This window comes from Schistocerca cancellata, chromosome 3 (assembly GCF_023864275.1).
Source record: "Schistocerca cancellata isolate TAMUIC-IGC-003103 chromosome 3, iqSchCanc2.1, whole genome shotgun sequence".
Taxonomy (NCBI): Eukaryota; Metazoa; Arthropoda; class Insecta; order Orthoptera; family Acrididae; genus Schistocerca; species Schistocerca cancellata.
The window spans coordinates 923,404,333-923,425,353 of NC_064628.1; the positions used below are offsets into that span (position 1 = coordinate 923,404,333).

The 21,021-nt window shown below is 38.7% G+C and overlaps 1 protein-coding gene across 2 annotated transcripts in view; it reads right to left on the reverse strand.

Moving 5' to 3' along the window:
• LOC126176002 (protein lin-9 homolog) overlaps positions 1-21,021 on the reverse strand; it is a 127,666-nt gene that overhangs the window by 18,100 nt on the left and 88,545 nt on the right. For both annotated transcript variants that reach the window (XM_049923118.1, XM_049923119.1), the window contains exon 7: positions 3,543-3,749. In XM_049923118.1, the coding sequence (XP_049779075.1) occupies positions 3,543-3,749 (207 nt within the window). The remainder of the gene's footprint in view (positions 1-3,542; positions 3,750-21,021) is intronic.

A 21,021-nucleotide genomic window follows, 5' to 3' on the forward strand; every position in this document is an offset into this window, starting at 1 on the left:
ATTCTATACGACACTGGTGAGGGCATGTGCATCACATGACAGGAATATGTTGTCGTCCCACCTAACTTGTACATTTGGCGAATGGGTAAAAATATTCTTCCACCTTGCCCGATTTAGGTTTTCAAAAAGTGATGAAAACATAAGAGTTTGTCACATAAACTGAAAAATTAAACTTTTCACACGTGGGAAGACTTGAACCAAGGACCTCTCGTTCCACAGTTGCTAACGCTAACCATGGGACCACAGCCCTCCTTGGCTTACACTCTCCTTGATGTTGCCTATCTTTCACATGGACTTCTCAGTTTGTATATTTTGCTTATTTTTTCATAGTTCCACACAACTTCTTCCTGTTTTCTCGATTGATCTGTGTTCAGTTTTTCAAGGCCTGTCCACTGTGCCAACTTATAACTAAGTATGAGGGGGGTGCGATGGGGAGGTTCCCTTGTTAGTAGAAATATGTTTCACATTTTAAGTTTACTGTCTCTGTAATGCGTGTTCACGAATCCATGTTAGTTCTGTTTAAAATTTATACCTCAACAATTGCTCAATACTAGGCACACAGAGCAAAAGAATGCAACCGTTTTTATACTTTCAATCCACCAAACACTGATCAGATACTAAGAGAGATATGAAAATAAAACTTAAAGAACCCTTCTTTCAAATGACTGTAACAATAAGGGAACACCACAAAAATCTGGTAACGTTTTCTTGGATATCTTGTTCATCTAATGTAAATTTGTAACAAAATTAAACAATCAAAAGCTTGAAACCAGCTAAAACTATTCCAGTTTAGTTCTGGGTTTGTTCAGCAGAACGTTCATCCCACCTGCTAACATTATAGAAGGTGCTCCTTCATCGTCATAGCACTGCAACTAACAGCACTCTAACATCTAGGAGTCTCACGAGTGCAATGGGAACACAATGGGCCACCACACCACAGGCCTGTTGCTGGTTTGTGTCCCATTGCGCCTCATGACTATAAGTATGCTACAAAAGGTGGCTACAAGCTTATGAGTGATACTGAAAGGTTGAGACGATTTGGATCTATAGTTGAAAGTTGGCTGAAGTTATTGTGCATCAAATTCCAACAAAAGAATACAATATTGCATTGTATCAACACCATCTCTGCAACGCAAATAACTTAGCTTTTGCTCATAAATTCATAAAAGTTTTCCTACTTGTAGTGCAGTACTTCCACATTGATTTAGCTGTAGTTGCATGCAGTTGCTAAGGCATATAAATTGAATGATGAGCTCAGCTCACAAATGCACATTTCACTATATGAATGGATGGAGTTCAATTTCTCGCAGATGGCTTTTAAATGTATTCTAAAACTAAGTAAAGGCAATGTTTGTCACATGGTTGCTGATCTTAGTAATCAACCAGGGATGACTTGACCAAACCCATACAAACAGGAAACACCTTGAGAATACCACAACAAAAACATCAACTTGCAATAATGTAATTCAGAAACTACATGAACAACTGCTGATACTCTTCGCATCTCATACTTGATCTGTGGCCAAATGTTGTGCTCCAGTAGGTATCAGAAGTTGACAATCCAAGCATGCTGATGTAAAAACTATTACCACCACGAGCCTCATCTCTTGGACCATCAAATCCACTCCTACATTTTTAGAAAAAGTGTTGAAATCCTGCCCTACCAATACATGAAGATCTCCCACTACTAAACTGCACGGATGACTAAAGTCCTCATAATTGTCGCCATGTCTGGCTGAACGACTTCATAACAACAGTCAAAAATAAAAAGATAGATGGACACATGACTGGGAAAAAAACCTGCTACAATTATAGTTCCAGAGCTGAAACCTCAACATTCCAGAATTGAACTAAACTGAAGACAGTGGATGGAACAAAACTGGGCATGGCAACAGCCTCAAACATCTGATTATTTTAAAAATAGCTTACTGTGTTAACTATTTGGCTTTAAGCATGTGAGCAAGAGAAAGTTTAGGAAAGTTTGAAATTATGTGTTACGTTTGTTGGAAGTCACTAGGTGCTCTCATTATGAATCGCTGGATGAATCTAAACTGGGCAATTTGCACCCCATTTTAAGCTAGTTCTTCACGCATCTTAATATTCATGACGTCACATCTCCTGAACTACCTCTTGTACAATGATATAATTTTGCAGTTACTTTAAGTGATATATGTGGTTACTGTATGCAAAGTGTGTTGCGAATAGAGTTAGTAAAAAAAGTAATAAATTAAAATGTTAATGTGCCTGATGTGGATATCTTACTGCATGGACAGAAAAATATGGGAAACAGCCCTTTCATCATTCTCTCAGGCATTCAGCAAGTTCCGCAGCGTTCAAAATTACGTGTAAACTTTGTTGGATGTCGCTAAGTGCTCTAATACTCAAGTTACTAGGTGAATTAAGTTTGTGTATGTGTGTGATGTCAGTTATGCTGCCCCAAGACAAACACACAGTTTCTAACTTTAACACTTGTCATTTTTTGCTGAACATTTAACATAAGTTTATACCTCTTAACAAGCAGATTATGACAGTATTTAAATTTTTAAATTCAGTCAATAATCACGGAAAATATTTAAAATCAAATTTTTGTTGCCCCTATGGTGCAACTGGTACTAGGTTAGCATTTTAGTTATATATATAGTGTTTGTGAAAATTGTTAATTCTATTAAAATTTGTGTAGTTTGTCTATTAAGTCTGTCCCCCTGTTTACATGCAATATGTACACTAAATAAATACTTCAGTGTTTGAGATTCTGAAGAACTGCAAGCAGTAGTTTGGCCCAAAATCATGATGAAAGTGAAAACAATGATTTCACAGAGAACAGTTATATATCTAAATACTATCACATTGGGTAAGAGTCATTTTCTATATGCTAAGTTAAGATTTTTGTAAGTAGAAATTTTTTGAGATAGTCAAACGCTGTCCCAGTTTCCTCCTCCATCAGTATAAAATCCCCTTTCCGGACATCATCTCCACACAGGGAGGAATGAGTACAAGACATAATTTCTTTATGGATTTGTGAGGACCATACCTATGCTTGCACAGGAATGAAATCATGTAATTGCTAGGAACATTATATGGTCAAGAAATTACTATTTTGGCAAATCAAACAGGTATGATAAATTGCAATTGTTTTCATTAAATATGTTTCTAGTTTTTCTGGAATTCTGCAGAAAATATTTCAGCTAGTGGTATTAGAAAATACGGCCACAGAAAAAATATATATAGAAAACCGGGAAAAGATTCAATGAAGAAAAAGTTGCGACATTAATCACTGAGAAAAACTGATAGAAAACCAATGTTCTAATATCTGAAAAAAGACGCAAATCCTCAAGATATATTCTATTCTCTGCACAAGATGTGGACTGCATGAGAATATTTTCAAACAGTATGTCAGGCATCAGCATCACACAAGCTGCATATAAAATGTGAATCGTATTGAAAAACAGTTGGTTTGGTTCCCAACAGATCCCTGCTATCACATATGAAGCAATATCTCTACATACTCATAAAAAATTCAACAGTAAATTGCTAATACATACCTCATGACAGAAATTCTGAACTGTTGTCAGATATTCTTGTAAATCATGGTTTAACCTCTCCAACTCAATTATAACACTTGCATATCTACGTTGAAAATCTTCTGGGATGTGCGTACCAAATGACTTCCTTTTTTCAGCTTCTGTGTTCATGTCCCTAAGCTTTTTAATCTTTGTCTTCTTCACATTCAGTATTTTTGAAAGACGTACCTAGTAACATAAAAAAGCACAACAATAAAAAAGCAGAAATCTTCAAATTTTAATAATTACTATTTTATATCTTAGCAGTGCTATCTTTAATCCAGCCAGTATATTATTAAGATTGCCTATTATTCTTATTATCTCAGATGTGTAATGGGAGTCTTTGCATTTGTTCTCCTCCTCATTGGTGGAGCTTCAGTGACAAATTTGGACTACTTGGTTAAACAAGTCTTCATTTTTGCAGATTTCTTTTAAGAAAATTCCCTGCAATATGAGATTATAGTTAAATATTTAAAAGCCTAACAACTGCAGCAGAAACAAATATGCACAAAAAAGTGACAAACGCTAGCTTTCGGAATCTGCATTTCTTCATCTGGAAACTGGGAAGGTATGAAGACGAGGGGAAGATAGATAAGAAAATAACAGTTGGGGAGGCCATATCCTCCTATCCCCCCCCCCCCCCCCCCCACCGGTGTAACTTTGCCCATTACCTCTAAGTCATTTCACCCCAATATTTATTGTTGTTGTTGTTGTGGTCTTCAGCCCTGAGACTGGTTTGATGCAGCTCTCGATGCTACTCTATCCTGTGCAAGCTTTGTCATATCAAAGTACCTACTACAACCTTCATCCTTCTGAATCTGTTTAGTGTATACATCTCTTGGTCGCACCCTACAATTTTTACCCTCCACGCTGCCCTCCAATGCTAAATTTGTGATCCCTTGATGCCTCAGAACATGTTCTACCAACCGGTCCCTTCTTCTTGTCAAGTTGTGCCACAAACTTGTGCCACAAACTCCTCTTCTCCCCAATCCTATTCAATACCTCCTCATTAGTTATGTGATCTACCCATCTACTCTTCAGCATTCTTCTGTAGCACCACATTTCGAAAGCTTCTATTCTCTTCTTGTCCAAACTATTTATCGTCCATGTTTCACTTCCATACATGGCTACACTCCATGCAAATACTTTCAGAAATGACTTCCTGACACTTAAATCTATACTTGATGTTAACAAATTTCTCTTCTGACAGAATTACAATGTCATCTGCGAACCTCAAAGTTTTTATTTCTTCTCCATGGATTTTAATACCTACTCCGAATTTTTCTTTTGTTTCCTTTACTGCTTGCTCGATATACAGATTGAGTAACATCGGGGACAGGCTACAAACCTGTCTCACTCCCTTCCCAAGTGCTGCTTCCCTTTCATGCCCCTGAACTCTTATAACTGCCATCTGATTTCTGTACAAATTGTAAATAGGCTTTTGCTCCCTGTATTTTACCCCTGCCACTGTCAGAATTTGAAAGAGAGTATTCTAGTCAACATTGTCAAAAGCTTTCTCTAAGTCTACAAATGCTAGAAACGTAGGTTTGCCTTTCCTTAATCTATTTTCTACGATAAGTCGTAGGGTCAATATTGCCTCACATGTTCCAGTGTTTCTACGGAATCCAAACTGATCTTCCCCGAGGTCGGCTTCTACCAGTTTTTCCATTCGTCTGTAAAGAATTCGTGTTAGTATTTTGCAGCTGTGACTTATTAAACTGATAGTTCGGTAATTTTCACATCTGTCAACACCTGCTCTCTTTGGGATTGGAATTATTATATTATTCTTGAAGTCTGATGGTATTTCACCTGTCTCATACATCTTGCTCACCAGATGGTAGAGTTTTGTCAGGACTGACTCTCCCAAGGCCGTCAGTAGTTCCAGTGGAATGTTGTCTACTCCCGGGGCCTTGTTTCGACTCAGGTCTTTCAGTGCTCTGTCAAACTCTTCACGCAGTATCGTATCTCCCATTTCATCTTCATCTACATCCTCTTCCTCTCCCATTTCCATAATATTGTCCTGAAGTACATCACCCTTGTATAGACCCTCTATATACTCCTTCCACCTTTCTGCTTTCCCTTCTTTGCTAAGAACTGGGTTTCCATCTGAGCTCTTGATATTCATACAAGTGGCTCTCTTTTCTCCAAATGTCTCTTTAATTTTCCTGTAGGCAGTATGTATCTTGCCCCTAGTGAGATAAGCCTCTACATCCTTACATTTGTCCTCTAGCCATGCCTGCTTAGCCATTTTGCACTTCCTGTCAATCTCATTTTTGAGACGTTTGTATTCCTTTTTGCCTGCTTCATGTACTGCGTTTTTATATTTTCTCTTTTCATCAATTAAATTCAATATTTCTTCTATTACCCAAGGATTTCTACTAGGCCTCGTCTTTTTACCTACTAGATCCTCTGCTGCCTTCACTACTTCATCTCTCAAAGCTATCCATTCTTCTTCTACTGTATTACTTTCCCCCATTCCTGTCAATTGTTCCCTTATGCTCTCCCTGAAACTCTGTACAACCTCTAGTTTAGTCAGTTTATCCAGGTCCCATCGCCATAAATTCCCACCTTTTTGCTGTTTCTTCAGTTTTAATCTACAGTTCATAACCAATAGATTGTGGTCAGAGTCCACATCTGCCCCTGAAAATGTCTTACAACTTAAAACCTGGTTCCTAAATCTCTGCCTTACCATTATATAATCTGATACCTTTTAGTATCTCCAGGATTCTTCCATGTATACAACCTTCTTTTATGATTCTTGAACCAAGTGTTAGTTATGATTAAGTTATGCTCTGTGCAAAATTCTACCAGATGGCTTCCTCTTTCATTTCTCTCCCCCAATCCATATTCACCCACTATGTTTCCCTCTCTCCCTTTTCCTACTCTGGAATTCTAGTCACCCATGACTATTAAATTTTCGTTTCCCTTCACTACCTGAATAATTTCTTTTATCTCATCATACATTTCATCAATTTCTTCATCATCTGCTGAGCTAGTTGGCATATAAACTTGTACTACTGTGGTAGGAATGGGCTTCGTATCTATCTTGGCCACAATAATGCGTTCACTATGCTGTTTGGAGTAGCTTACCCGCACTCCTATTTTTTTTAAATTCATTATTAAACCTACTCCTGCATTACCCCTATTTGATTTTGTATTTATAACCCTGTATTCACCTGACCAAAAGTCTTGTTCCTCCTGCCACCGAACTTCACTGATTCCCACTATATGTAACTTTAACCTATCCATTTCCCTTTTTAAATTTTCTAACCTACCTGCTCGATTAAGGGATCTGACATTCCATGCTCCGATCCATAGAATGCCAGTTTTCTTTCTCCTGATAATGACGTCCTCTTGAGTAGTCCCCACCTGGAGATCCGAATGGGGGACTTTTTTACCTCCGGAATATTTTACCCAAGAGGACGCCATCATCATTTAACCATACAGTAAAGCTGCATGCCCTCAGGAAAAATTACGGCTGTAGTTTCCCCTTGCTTTCAACTGTTCGCAGTACCAGCACAGCAAGGCCGTTTTGGTTAGTGTTACAAGGCCAGATCAGTCAATCATCCAGACTGTTGCCCCTGCAACTACTGAAAAGGCTGCTGCCCCTCTTCAGGAACCACACGTGTGTCTGGCCTCTCAACAGATACCCCTCCGTTGTGGTTGCACCTACGGTACGGCCATCTGTATCGCTGAGGCACGCAAGCCTCCCCACCAACGACAAGGCCCATGGTTTATGGGCCTTTATTTATTAAATAAAGTAATTAATTGTTTACACTAAATACGCTACAACAGTGGGTATTAGCTAAGTGTATAAATAGAAATAACTAACGAGGAAAATGTTAGACCTGTTATGTTGAATCATGTTTTAATTTCACTACCCACTGTTAATTAAATCTGCATAAGTTTGGCATTTACAAGTTTACCCAACAACATACAATGCGAGTTAGTCAAATATGAAATAAGTCGTTTTTTACATGGTTTCCTCACTTAAACTGCCTAGTGCAGAACCCTGAATTTGTGCTCTACAAGCTGTAGCTTCCACAAGTTTGCGGGATGAGCACTAAATCAAATATTGAAATACAACTCAATATTCACAGAGAAATAGCAATTACATTTTATCCATATTATTCTTTCATAACTGGTAAGGACTATATGCTAACAGATACAGGAGTTGGACAAACATATGGAAACATTGTGAGAAATGCATGCTTGAATATAACTGCAGATGTTAGCCAAGCCTCCAGGTTACACTGTTGTATCTGACCATGAATAGCACCTGTGTAATGTGCTCAATTCGTTGAAAGTGTCAGTCATGGTCAGAACAGTGTTCTGTGTAGTGAGTATACGATGTTGATGTTAAGCGAATTCAAATGTGGAAAATCATTAGTGCGTGTCTGGTGTGTGCTTCCATGACCAAGGCTGATGAAATGTTTGGTGTTTCGAAATACACTGTGTTGAAGATTTAAACTGCATACATGGAAAACAGAAAAACACCATCTGGAAAGTTACAATGCGAAAGAAAGTGTGTTGACTGATCGTCATGTGCAGTCACTGAAGAAGACTGTGAGAGGATGAAATGCAAAAGTTATTACAAAACTGAATGTTCCCATCATGAATCCGGCAAGCACTGCAACAACAGAAAGGCAGCTCCTGAAGCAAGGAATTACAGGGCCAGCAGGAATTGCAAAACCACTCATAGTGATGTCAATGCCCGAACAGGAAAATGTGGTACTGAAGCTGTAAAAACTTGAACTTCGCAGCAACAGGAGACACTCATTTGTTTGGGTGAGTGTCGTTTCACACTGTTTCCTATTTCTAGCTCAGTTTACGTCCCAAGATCGAAACGTGGACAGATTCGTTGATGGTTTGGGCTGCAAGGTTGCATTACTGCCAAGGATTAACTGACAATTTTAGCTGATCAGGTCTATGCCATAGTATAATTTGTTCCCACATGATGAGACTGCATTCCTAGAAACAGTGCTCACATGAGGTGTCCAGTTTTTAAGGCCCAATTCTTGATTTTTTTTCAGGGTAAGTCCATAACCGATTTCAACTGATTTTATATAAAAAAAAATATACAAATTTTGTCAATATATAGGAACATAATGGGAACTATACTCTGAAAAAAACCTTGAAATGAACCTTATTTATTTTAATCAACAAACAAACATACCAGGATATAATGACAGAATTAAATGTAAAATGTAATTTGAACAAAAAATTGCTGAAAAATTAGGGTGAGATTACGTTGTGCAGGAAAATTGCAGAGACTAGGTTGCATTGAGATTAAGAGTAATCATTGAGATTAAGAGTAATCATCTGGTGGGAGCCACAGACATAAAAACAAAGAACATTATCTATTTCAGGAAAAAGTATACTTTTTACATGAGACCTGAAAATAAAATTCAAATACAATTTGAACAAAATGGTTACCGAAGAAGTAGTAATAGACTAGCCTGATAAGGACACATACTGAACATTAAGTGAAATCGCAAGCGGTAGTTTTTAGTGATATAACTAATACTTCAATCTCAGCCCTTTCCACGAGTTTTGTCTGCATACTTTTTTGTCCTCTTGCCTATCTCTGCTCACTTTCTTCTTTCTCTAATTTTCTTTTGAGGACTTTTCAGCTGCCCTTCCCTGTGTTATCCTGCCCTTTCCTCTGTTACCCTTTCACTGTACCACCAAGTGCTTTTCGGAAGCTTTGTGACAGTTACAGATAAAACATGTCCGCAACCCTCTTCGTGAACAGCATGAACAGCCATGAGAGAGGCTTCAGTCAATCTTTTGACCAGACTAAAGTTATCAGAGAAACTTTTTTCAAGGCTGGCATTGCCATGGAAGACAATACAAGCAACCTTGATAAATTTCTTCACATTTTCATGCTCACTCTGTGGCTGTTCATGTTGAGATGTTTGTGATTAAATTTCAGTCAGATGCCCCCTTAACTCTATATCTGTATACTTCCCTACAGTCTGTGGTCAGAGAATTAATGAGAAAAATTTTTTCCAACACATTGTGCATAGAAGCAAACTAGCTTCTAAATATATATAAATGACAACATTAATAAGCCGCAACCTCAGAAAATGGACACAACTTAGAGAGCTCTGGGTCATTGTGACATACCTTGGAATTCCAGAATGAGTGCCTTACATTTATGAAGAGTATGATGCCTTTACAAATGTCTGCTTGTGTCTGTGTATGTGCAGATGGATGTGTGTGTGTGTGTGTGTGTGTGTGTGTGTGTGTGTGTGTGTGTGTGTGTGTGTGTACACCTGTCCTTTTTTCCCCACTAAAATAAGTCTTTCCGCTCCCGGGATTGGAATGACTCCTTACCCTCTTCCTTAAAACCCACATCCTTTCATCTTTCCTTCTCCTTCCCTCTTTCCTGACGAAGCAACCAGGGGTTGCGAAAGCTCGAATTTTGTGTGTATGTTTGTGTGTCTATCGACCTGCCAGCGCTTTTGTTTGGTAAGTCTCATCATCTTTGTTTTTAGATATATTTTTCCCACTTGGAATGTTTCCCTCTATTTTATATATATTAAAAAAGCATGTACTGCACGCAAACCCATCATAGTTTCATGTTTGTTACCAATGTTGATATGGTGTGTACAAATCCAGTAGCATCTCTTATAGCATCAACAGCTTTATGCTGGAGATTGAATCTTGTTGCAAAAGGTTTAGATACTTCCTACCCATCATGTGCACTTTTTCCGTGACCTGTTGCTGAAAATATCTATTTTTTTTGTCTTGATTCCTGTACTACAATGTTGAGATTATGCGCCAACAATCACATACATGTTTACGAGAGGTATGACCTCTAGATTCTATGTCATCAGTTATCATGCTGACAGCTTAGCATGCATGAGCACTGTCATGAAGGAGATGATCACAGACAATAGCGCAACAGTGTTTTGTTCCAAGGTAGTGAGCAACACATGTGAATATTGATACCTGTGATGTGTGCCAGTGGTAGCTCTGAATTTCATTCTGCAAAGCAACAGACCAGTCCTCAACGAAGTCAAAATGAAGAACTAATGTGTCAGTATTCTGGGGTGTGGCTGATTTTACTTCTGCTACGGCTTGTTTCTGAAACCTCTGGATATGATAGCGAGTTATTCCTTTCGTGACCTAATGCCTAAAATCTGGCTCTACTGTCTTCTTCATAAACTCTTCTCCCTCCCACAATGCATAAGTTACATTACTGTCAGTATCCTGAAGGTGTAATGCTTGAATAGTCATCACTTCAGCACGAGGACACATTGCACACTCCTGCAACCAACATTTATCTTGCGGCTCTTGACATATATACAAAAGCATCAGGTCCATCTCTGTGTACTTCTTTCCTGTGAAACTGCTTATGGCTAAGCAAACAAGTTTCAAATCAGTGCAGTAAATACATGTGCATACTCCTTTCACTGGCTGGCATTTTACCCATTTTGGTCATACGGAGTAGAATTTTGTGAGACCAATTTTTAAATTTGGGTTCTCCTTTTCCAATAGGAGATACGCTTCTCTTATTGATCTCGTCATATATCTTTTACCTTTTTAACTGATTCAGCATTTTCACTAACAGAGATAACATCAAGCCTGCTTAGGACTTGCCTGCTGCAATTTGTCATCATTTAGGTAATATTCCAGAGCAACAGTAGCCCATCATCTTGCAACGGATGCCTACAGTAAGAATTCGGACATGTCCAAATACCTTTCTCATTCTTTATTTTATGAGCTTTTGAAATCAAATAATGGGTGGAAGTGGGTATGTATTTCTGTGTGTGGTGCCTAGAATAGCTACCTCGTGTCATTGTCGGTAACTGTACCTTCTCAGTATAGATGCCTGCTGAGATAGCAGTATTTGGGTTTTGAAACCACACACAAGTTTCGTCCATATATCTTCATTTTCTGCACCAAGTGCGTCTACATTACACACTTCACAAAGTTTTGAAGATTCTTCTGTAAAAATTGTTTCAGTTTCTTCTTACATACTGTTTTCTTCTTGTGCTCCTTACCTTTCCTGGACGTTTAAGGGGGGAAAGTAGAAAAATTAACTTAAGTTTCGTATTTTCGTCTTAAATTTCTAAGTTAAAGGAAGCCCATAAGTATGCTGGCGTCGGCTTAAAATTTCAGCACACTAAGAGGGAGCTTTAACACAAATTATCTGCCAGGTCTCTCTGGTTTATTAGTTATATTTTTTGTTTTCTTCTGTTTCAAGAGTTAATTACAGAATACACATTTTTCAAAGGGCCATGCCATTTACAAAAATTAAGATAAAACGAAAATAACACTCATGATATAGAGGCCTAATGTATATTTATTCCAGAAAAATTAATAACCATGAGTTGACATGACCTGTGTGATTTCAGATGAAATCACTCAAATGTTACTGGGAAAGGAAGAGGTTGCCACAGGAGAGAATTTTCTGGGATCCTGCATCACACCTGTCAGAAGACTTATGATGGTCAAGAAAAGAAGTGCTGTGTTTGTAGTGTTTCCATATTTCTGTGCATTCCATTTGGTCTGGCCCACTTGGCCGCAGACACACACTCTCTCTCTCTCTCTCCCCCCCCCCCCCCCGGTCTGTCTGTGTGTGTGTGTGTGTGTGTGTGTGTGTGTGTGTGTGTGTGTGTGTGTGTGTGTGTGTGTTTTCTGCTTCTGAAGGAGGGCTGTTTTGTCTGAAAGCTGAAAGTTTAGCAGCCTTTTCATTGTGTCTGACTGTGACTTAACGCCTCCTCCTCTGCGTGTTGAGTCACAATCGTTCCAAGTATTAAAACATTTAAGTATTAGTCTGAATACAACACAAATTAGTACTACATTTATTAGAGAACACTCAAAATTTGCTTGATCTACTAGACAAGCTATATGATTTGCACATACTTCATGGTAAACAACAGAGGAGACAGGAGTGTGGATATCCACCACCCGATGTCAGTCATGGCACAGAAACAAAAATATAATGTTCATTGTCGGCAAGTTGTGTCAAAAGAGACTTGACATAACCAACTTAATAAAGACAACAGTTCATCACGTCAGCATAACAAAAGTCAGTATTAGAAAGGAAAGCAAGCAACTTTGTACAGTAAATGCAAATAACAATCATGTGGTAACTAGAGCACTATTTTTCAACATTTCAATGTAGGCAGGATGGCAGAGTTTGTTCCAAATGAAAGTCTGAAGAAACATCAGCAACGAAGTCAGCCACAAACAGCTGTATCTATAAGCGAAATTTCAAGAACACGCTCAATATTTACTCGACTAGACTTTGAATCAGGGTTCAGTGACAAATGTTCGTCAGCCTTTATGAAATTTATGGAAACAGAGAGAAAATAGCGGAAACTTTGTTGCGAGAAGACATAAAAGAAAGAAAGTGATAGTACATAAAAGAAAGAAAAGTGATAGTACAGCCAACACTAAAAGCTCAACAAGGGAAAAAAGTGACGACTACTTTGGCCCATACAGGTAGTCAGATTAATTTAAAAATACCTATGGGAATAAATCTCAGTTGATAAAAATGTGAAGTGTTTACAGAAAAGATGATACTATTACAAGGGGGTACTAGGTAAGAAATGTAACGGAATTTAGAAAGTAGCAATAGTTAACTTTATACTTTGTAAAATTTAAATTTCAGCAAAAAGTGTTTATTCTTTTAGTAGCCAACTGGCTGAGTGACATCCAAGGAGACTTAGTTATGGATCAAATGATGAGATTAAAACATAATGGCAAGGAACGAACAATTGATTTTGAAATCTATTGTGTCTCAGATACAGTTATTGTCGCAGAAAATATGTGGGATGTATTGGTATATGATGGATAATAGTAAACCTCATTAAAGAAAATGCAAAAGCAAATAAACCAAGTTTAGGTCGTGAGGTGTCGGGTGCCAATCAAAGGTGCTTACAGTTGCCAAAATTGATGGCACCACAAAAGGAGCAGTTAACAGACTAGACAGCTAAATGGCTTAAGCAGTTAAATAAAATACGAGGTGTGATCAAAAGTAATTGGAACTTACTAATTTCGTGGGCTTTATGCATCTGATATTCAGAATTTTTTTTATGTTTTTGGTAAATGTGTTCCTGATATATGTTCGTATTTGCAGCTTTTCTCTATATTTAGTTTACCGCTGAAAAGGTTATACACCTTTCCAAGTGCTCGGCAAATTCCTACTTTCAAAAATGATGGATCAAAGAATTTGACATTAAATTGTGCTTAAAAATGGAATAAAGAGCAGACATTTGAAGTATTGACTGTGGCTTTTGGCAAACCTAGTAGGAGTAAGACAAGAGTTTACGAGTGGTATAAATGTTTCAAAGAGAGTCAAGACAACACTGAAGATGACAACCACCCTGGATGCCCTAGAGCATCAATACTGATGAAAGTGTGGAAGAAGTGAAGAAAACAGTTCCGAAAAATTGCTGAATCATTGTCAGAAAGGTTTCTGATGATGTCGGAGCATACCATTTGGCTATCCTAAGCATCCCCCCCCCCCCCCCCCCTTCTGAAATTGTTGAATTTGGACCAAAAACAATGCTGCTTACATATCGATCAGGAATTGCTGAATGGAGTTGACAATGATCTAGAACTTCTATCAAAGGTTAACAGGTGACCAAACATGGGTATACATATATGACGTCAGAACCAAGGCCCAATCATCCCAATGGAAACTGTCTGAAGAGCCAAAACTGAAATAAATTTGAGAAGTAAGATTGGTGGATGTTCTTTCCACCGTTTTCTTCAATTACAATGGGATAGTGCATCACGAGTTCCTGCCTGGCCTCTGGTTGTGGGGGCAATAAGGAATACTACGAGTACGTTATGTGCCATTTGCATGAATCAATCTTACAATGGGATAGTGCATCACGAGTTCCTGCCTGGCCTCTGGTTGTGGGGGCAATAAGGAATACTACGAGTACGTTATGTGCCATTTGCATGAATCAATCTAGTGGGGGGGGAGGGAGGGGGGGGGGGGGGAAGCCTATTACTGTGGTGAACCACTCGTGGAAATTGTATGATGATAATGCTCCCTCTTACATCCCAACACTTGTTCATGATATTTCGGCAAAAAACAAAACCATTATGTTGCCTCAGCCACCCTAATAGCTGGACATAGCACCCAACAACGTCTTTTCTATTCTTGAGCCTGAAGAGAACCATTAAAGGACATCATTTTGCCACTGTTGATGAGATAAAAACAGAATAACTGAAGGAACTGAACACCATGAGGAAAACTGAGATCCAGAAGTGCTTCCATGATTGGAAAATTTCTGGCATAAGTGAGGGGGTTACTTTGAGGATGACAAAGTCGTCGTCGATGAATAAATAAAGATTTCTTAAGAAAAACTAAAATTCCTGTTACTTTTTGATCACGCGCCTCATACACGCATAAAAGTTTAAAAATGCATGACAATGCGAAGGGAGAAAGTAGCTTCAGGCCACTCTAGGCACATACTGCAGCAAGAAGTAATCCCTCTAAAATGCACCAGAAACTGAATGTTCATTAAATTTTGTTATGAAATCCATTTTCCCTGCAGAACATGTAGCACTTTGAGTAATTTGTGGCAACTAGATGCATTATCAGCTACCAAAGTGAAATTCCCTGATTTCCAGACACAGTTTTAGAAATTTCTCCGACAAATCTTGAGATCTGAAGGGTGAGTGTACAGGTAGTTGACAAAAGGATGTAAGGACTTCTATATTTATGAACATGTTATGAACTCTAATTCTGAATCAACAGCAAGTTGTCAGCTGTACAGAACTGATGATGTGAAGGGTAAGTAAACTGGTAAGTTGTGTAAATAAAAGCCATTTTGAGTTGAAGGATTTCCTTGTTTATTAATGAATTAAGTCAAACTTTGACTTAACTGCATGTTTTTGTTCCCTCTCCCATACAAGATTTATGAACTTTCCAGGCGAGTTATTGCATCAATGAAAGAAATATGCAATATATATCCCCCCACGATGAACCATGGACCTTGCCGTTGGTGGGGAGGCTTGTATGCCACAGCGATACAGATAGCCGTACCATAGGTGCAACCCCAACCGAGAGGTATCTGTTGAGAGGCCAGACAAATTTGTGGTTCCTGAAGAGGGGCAGCAGCCTTTTCAGTAGTTGCAAGAGGAACAGCCTGGATGATTGACTGATGTGGCCTGGTAACATTAACCAATACTGCCTTGCTGTGCTGGTACTGCTAACAGCTGAAAGCAAGGGGAAACTACAACCGTGATTTTTCCCAAGGGCATGCAGTTTTACTGTAAGGTTACAGGATGATGGCGTCCTCTTGGGTAAAATATTCCAGAGATAAAATAGTCCCCCATTCGGATCTACGGGCAGGGATTACTCTGGAGGATGTCATCATCAGCAGTAACAAAACTGGTGATCTACCGATCGGAGCATGGAATGTCAGATCCCTTAATCGGGCAGGTTGGTTAGAAGACTTCTGGTCAGGTGAATACTTGGTTATAAATACAAAATCAAATAGGGGTAATGCAGGAGTAGATTTAATAATGAGTAAAAAAGTAGGAGTGTGGGTAAGCGACTATGAACAGCATAGTGAACTCATTATTGTAGCCAAGACGGACACGAAGACAATGCCTAACACAGTAGTACAAGTTTACATGTCAACTAGGACCGCAGATGACGAAAAGATTGAAGAAATGTATGATGAGATAAGAGAAATTATTCAGATAGTGAAGGGAGACAAAAATTTAATAGTCATGGAGGACTGGAATTCAGTAGTAGGAAAAGGAAGAGAAGTAGTAGGTGAATATGGAATGGGGATAAGGAATGAAAGAGGAAGCTGCCTGGTAGAATTTTGCACAGAGCGTAACTTAATCATAGCTAACACTTGGTTCAAGAATCATGAAAGAACGTTGTACACGTGGAAGAGGCCTGGATACCTGGAAGATTTCAGATTGGTTATATAATGGTATGACAGAGTTTTAGAAACCACAATTTAAAACAAGGTTTTAAAAACCAGGTTTTAAATTGTAAGACATTTCCTGCAGCAGATGTGGAATCTCACCACAATTTATTCGTTGTGAACTGGGATTAAAACTGAAGAAACTAAAAAAGGTAGGAATTTAAGGAGATAGCACCTGGATGAACTGAGAGAACCAGAGGTTGTAGAGTGTTCCTGAGAGAGCATTAGGGAATGATTGATAAGAACGGGGAAAGAAATACAGTAGAAGAAGAATGGGTAGCTCTGAGGGGTGAAGTAGTGAAGGCAGCAGAGGATCAAGTATATAAAAAGACGAGGGCTAGTAGAAATCCTTGGGTAACAGAAGAGATTTTGAATTTAACATGCAAAAAGGAATACAAACATCTCAAAAAAGAGATCGAGAGGACGTGCAAAATGGCTAAGCAGGAATGGCTACTGGACAAATGTAAAGATGTAGAGGCATACATTACTAGGGGTAAGATAGATACTGCCTACAGGAAAATTAAAGAGACCTTTGGAAAAAAAGAGAACCACTTGTATGAATATCAAGAGCTCATATGGAAAACCAGTTCTAAGTAAAGAAAGGAAAGCAGAAAGGTGGAAGGAGTATATAGAGGGTCTATGCAAGGGCAATGTACTTGAGGGCAATATTATGAAAATGGAAGAGGATGTAGGTGAAGATGAAATGGGAGATACGATACTGCGTGAAGAGGTTGACAGAGCACTTTTCGGAGAGCCAGCCCTGACAAAACTCTACCATCTGGTGAGCAAGATGTACTAGACTGGCTAAATACTCTAAGACTTCATGAACAGTATTATAATAATTCCAATCCTAAAGAAACCAGGTGTTGACAGGTGTGAAAATTAACCGAACTATCAGTTTAGTAAGTCACAGCTGCAAAATACTAATGCAGAGTCTTTACAGACAAATCGAAAACCTTGTAGAAGCTGACAATGGGGAAGATGAGTTTGGATTCCATAAAAATGTTGGAACATGTGAGGCTATACTGACCCTACAACTTATCTTAGAAGGTAGGTTAAAGCGTTTGTAGATTTCGAGAAAGGTTTTGATAATGTTAACTGGAATACTCTCTTTCAAATTCTGAAGGTGGCAGGGGTAATATACAGGGAGCTAAATACTATTTACAATTTGTAAAGAAACCAGATGGCAGTTATATGAGTCGAGGGGCATGAAAGGGAAGCAGCACTTGGGAAGGGAGTGGGACAGGGATGTCCCCATGTTATTCAATATGTATATTGAGCAACAAGTAAAGGAAACGAGAGAAAAATTTGCAGTAGGAATTAAAATCCATGGAGAAGAAATAAAAACTGAGTTTTGTCAATGACATTGTAATCCTTTCAGAGACAGCAAAGGATCTGAACGAGCAGTTGAACGGTATGGTCAGTGCCTTGAGAGGAGGATATAAGGTGAACATCACCAAAAGCAAAATGAGGATAATGGAATATAGTCGAATTAAGTCGGGTGATACTGAGGGAATTAGATTAGGAAATGAGACACTTAAAGTAGTAAAGGAGTTTTGCTATTTGGGGAGCAAAATTTTAACTGCTGATGGTCGAAGTAGAGAGGATACAAAATGTAGACTGGCAATTTCAAGGAAAGTGTTTCTTAAGAAGAGAAATTTGTTAACATCGAGTATAGATTTAAGTGTCGGAAGTCATTTCTGAAAGTATTTGTATCGAGTGTGTAGCCACGTGTGGAAGTGATACATGTATGATAAATACTTTGGACACGAAGAGAATAGAAGCTTTCGAAGTGTGGTGCTACAGAAGAATGCTGAAGATTAGATGGGTAGATCATGTAACTAATGAGAAAAGAATTGGGGAGAAGAGGAATCTGTGGCACAAACTGATTAGAAGAAGGGATCAGTTGGTAGGACACATTCTGAGGCATCAAGGGATCACCAATTTCGTATTGGAGGGCAGTGTGGAGGGTAAAAATCATAGATGGGGACCAAGAGATGAATACACAAAGTAGATTCAGAAGGCTGTAGGTTGCAGTAGGTACTTTGATATGACAAAGCTTGCACAGGATAGAGTAACATTGAGAGCTGCATCAAACCAGTCTCTGGACTGAAGACGACAACAACAACAACAACAACATGCAATATATAGCATTACATTAAAGCTTAAAACTAAAACAACAGTGCTGGAGTACTTAGTGACATTTTCCCTGCCAAATAGTAATCAAGTGTTTGCTCAACAATAAAACATCAAATATACAAAATTAACCAATGGAAACCAGTCAAGACTCCTTTGTGAAGAAAGTGATTTCTATCCACTTCAGTGGCCCTCTCGGCCAGTAGCCGTGACTTTTTGGCATTGAGTTCATTAAGATGAACCTCTTCCATCTCGCTCTCTTGGTTTGTTCACATTTCTTCTTGCTTTAAAGCCTCACGACACCAATCTCGAGTACTGTGACAGTCCAGAATAACTTTCTCTTTGACATCATTCTTAAAGAGAGAAAACCAGCCGGTTTCAGGCTGTCATATACTTGATGTATGGCTACCAACGGCTTGATTCTTGGTTGACTAAGTGACTATCATACACTCTTTATTTATTATCTTACTCTGTGAAGGCTTGGCAGTGGCTCAAAATAAAAACATTTTAGAAAATGCTGTGAAAATGCTGACAGGTGGTATCACCACAAAATAAATCTCTTCAAAAGTGATCGATTCTTGTTTCACATCACATACAAAATTTCACAGCAGATAATACATCAAGGTTAACTACTATGGACATCACATCAGCAAGAATAAAAGACAAAACAATGTACAGGAAAGGTGCCATGAGGGGGGGAAGATATATTTTAGCTGGCAATTGAAGATCTTCAAGGTACTTCAACATCATTTAACAGCTGTAAGTATCTATTTTAATCTTGTGCACTGCACCTTTATTTGTCTGTGTAAGTCTTCAGAAGGAGGATGATTTTTACACATCCATTGGCCATATCCTCGTTTTTTCAGCCAATGCACAGAGCAAAACTTTTTAGGGAAAGATAGATTTTCTTGTTTATTAAATCTTTTCTAATCAGCTCTTCTTACAGGTACATTCTTCAACACATTATAAATGGATCAAAGTACAATTCTCCATTTAGTCTTTAAGGCTGCATTCTTGAAATACTGGTGAACTATATGGAGTACACAAGGTCCCACATATAAAAGCTGATGCCCTTCAAGAATGCCCAGTTGACATTGCTCCGTCCACTGTTACTTTAAGCATGTTGGGAAGACTCAGGTCATAAATTTCCACCTTAAAACCATTCAATATTTCGGCCGCAGTGGTACAGCCTAAAAATGCAACTGAAAATTAGTGCATTTCAATCTGTTCAATTACTTTGTGCCAATAGCTGTGAGTGATACTTATTTGCTGCAACCTTGCCACCTTGTGAAGGCTCTCGTCAAATGATACTACAAACAGGGCATCCCCTTCAAGATCTGTGATACCATTTTGCCTAAAGTGCAGAGCTAACCCGTAAACGATATTTTATGATGTCTTGCTCTGCCACAGCTTCAGGATACTACGTAGCTATATTACCATTACGGAACATGACCTGAAACACAGCAGTCTGTTTGTATTAGAAAAGGTAACATGGGTTTCGATGGCCTGCGGGCTGAGTCCATTGTATTTCTGCCCTTGTAATGTCATACTGGATTAGGTACTTTCAAATACAGCTATACACAGTGTTAGTGGCAGTGGTGAATGTGAGATTGGACTTCGGTTGCTGGGACAACAACATACTGACCATTAATTGTGAGATCCCCAATTCACCTGCTGCCACCATCTTATCAACTGTCGAGGAATCGTCATCATCCACGAAGACAGGAAGTGATCATGAAGTACCAGTGCACTGAAGACAATCAAACATTCTAATACGATGATGAAATTACCCACGAGATACTGTGCGGAAGAACAGCAGTCATCAACAGATGAGTCTGTCTCATTTGTTTCAGTATGTGCACATGAAACCAACCTCCTTGTCTAAAAAGGAAGTGAAAACAGCAAAAACATTGGAAAAAGAGAATGTACCTTGCTGATCCTCCAAAACCAGTAACAAGTTTATAATTAACACCAAAACTTGATATTAGAAAAGGAAAGGGTAGGCTGCATCAGACTGTGCAGGCGTAGGTTGCAATGCCAAAGTCAGGCAGTCACTTTGGAGTGCCACCCTGTTGACAAGGAACTCAGCTTGCCTGACAATCCTGTTCTCTTTGCCAATCTTTTAAAGCATTGTTGGAATACCCTTTTAATGGCTGAATACATCTTCTGAATGCTAAGGTAAAAACAACTTGAAAAAAATCGTATTGGGGTCCGTGAGGTTACTCAGAGAGTGATTTAAGAAAACTTTAGTCTGTGAGGGCAATGTGAGATTACAACCTTATTCAAAACATATCCCCATATGTCAGTCTTTTGTTCAGATACCAGCTCCATTGTGATGCTTTTTGTTTCCTGAACCTCCCTGTGTCCTGAACCTAGGTGTTGTGTTACATAGGCAGCCTCAGAGTCTA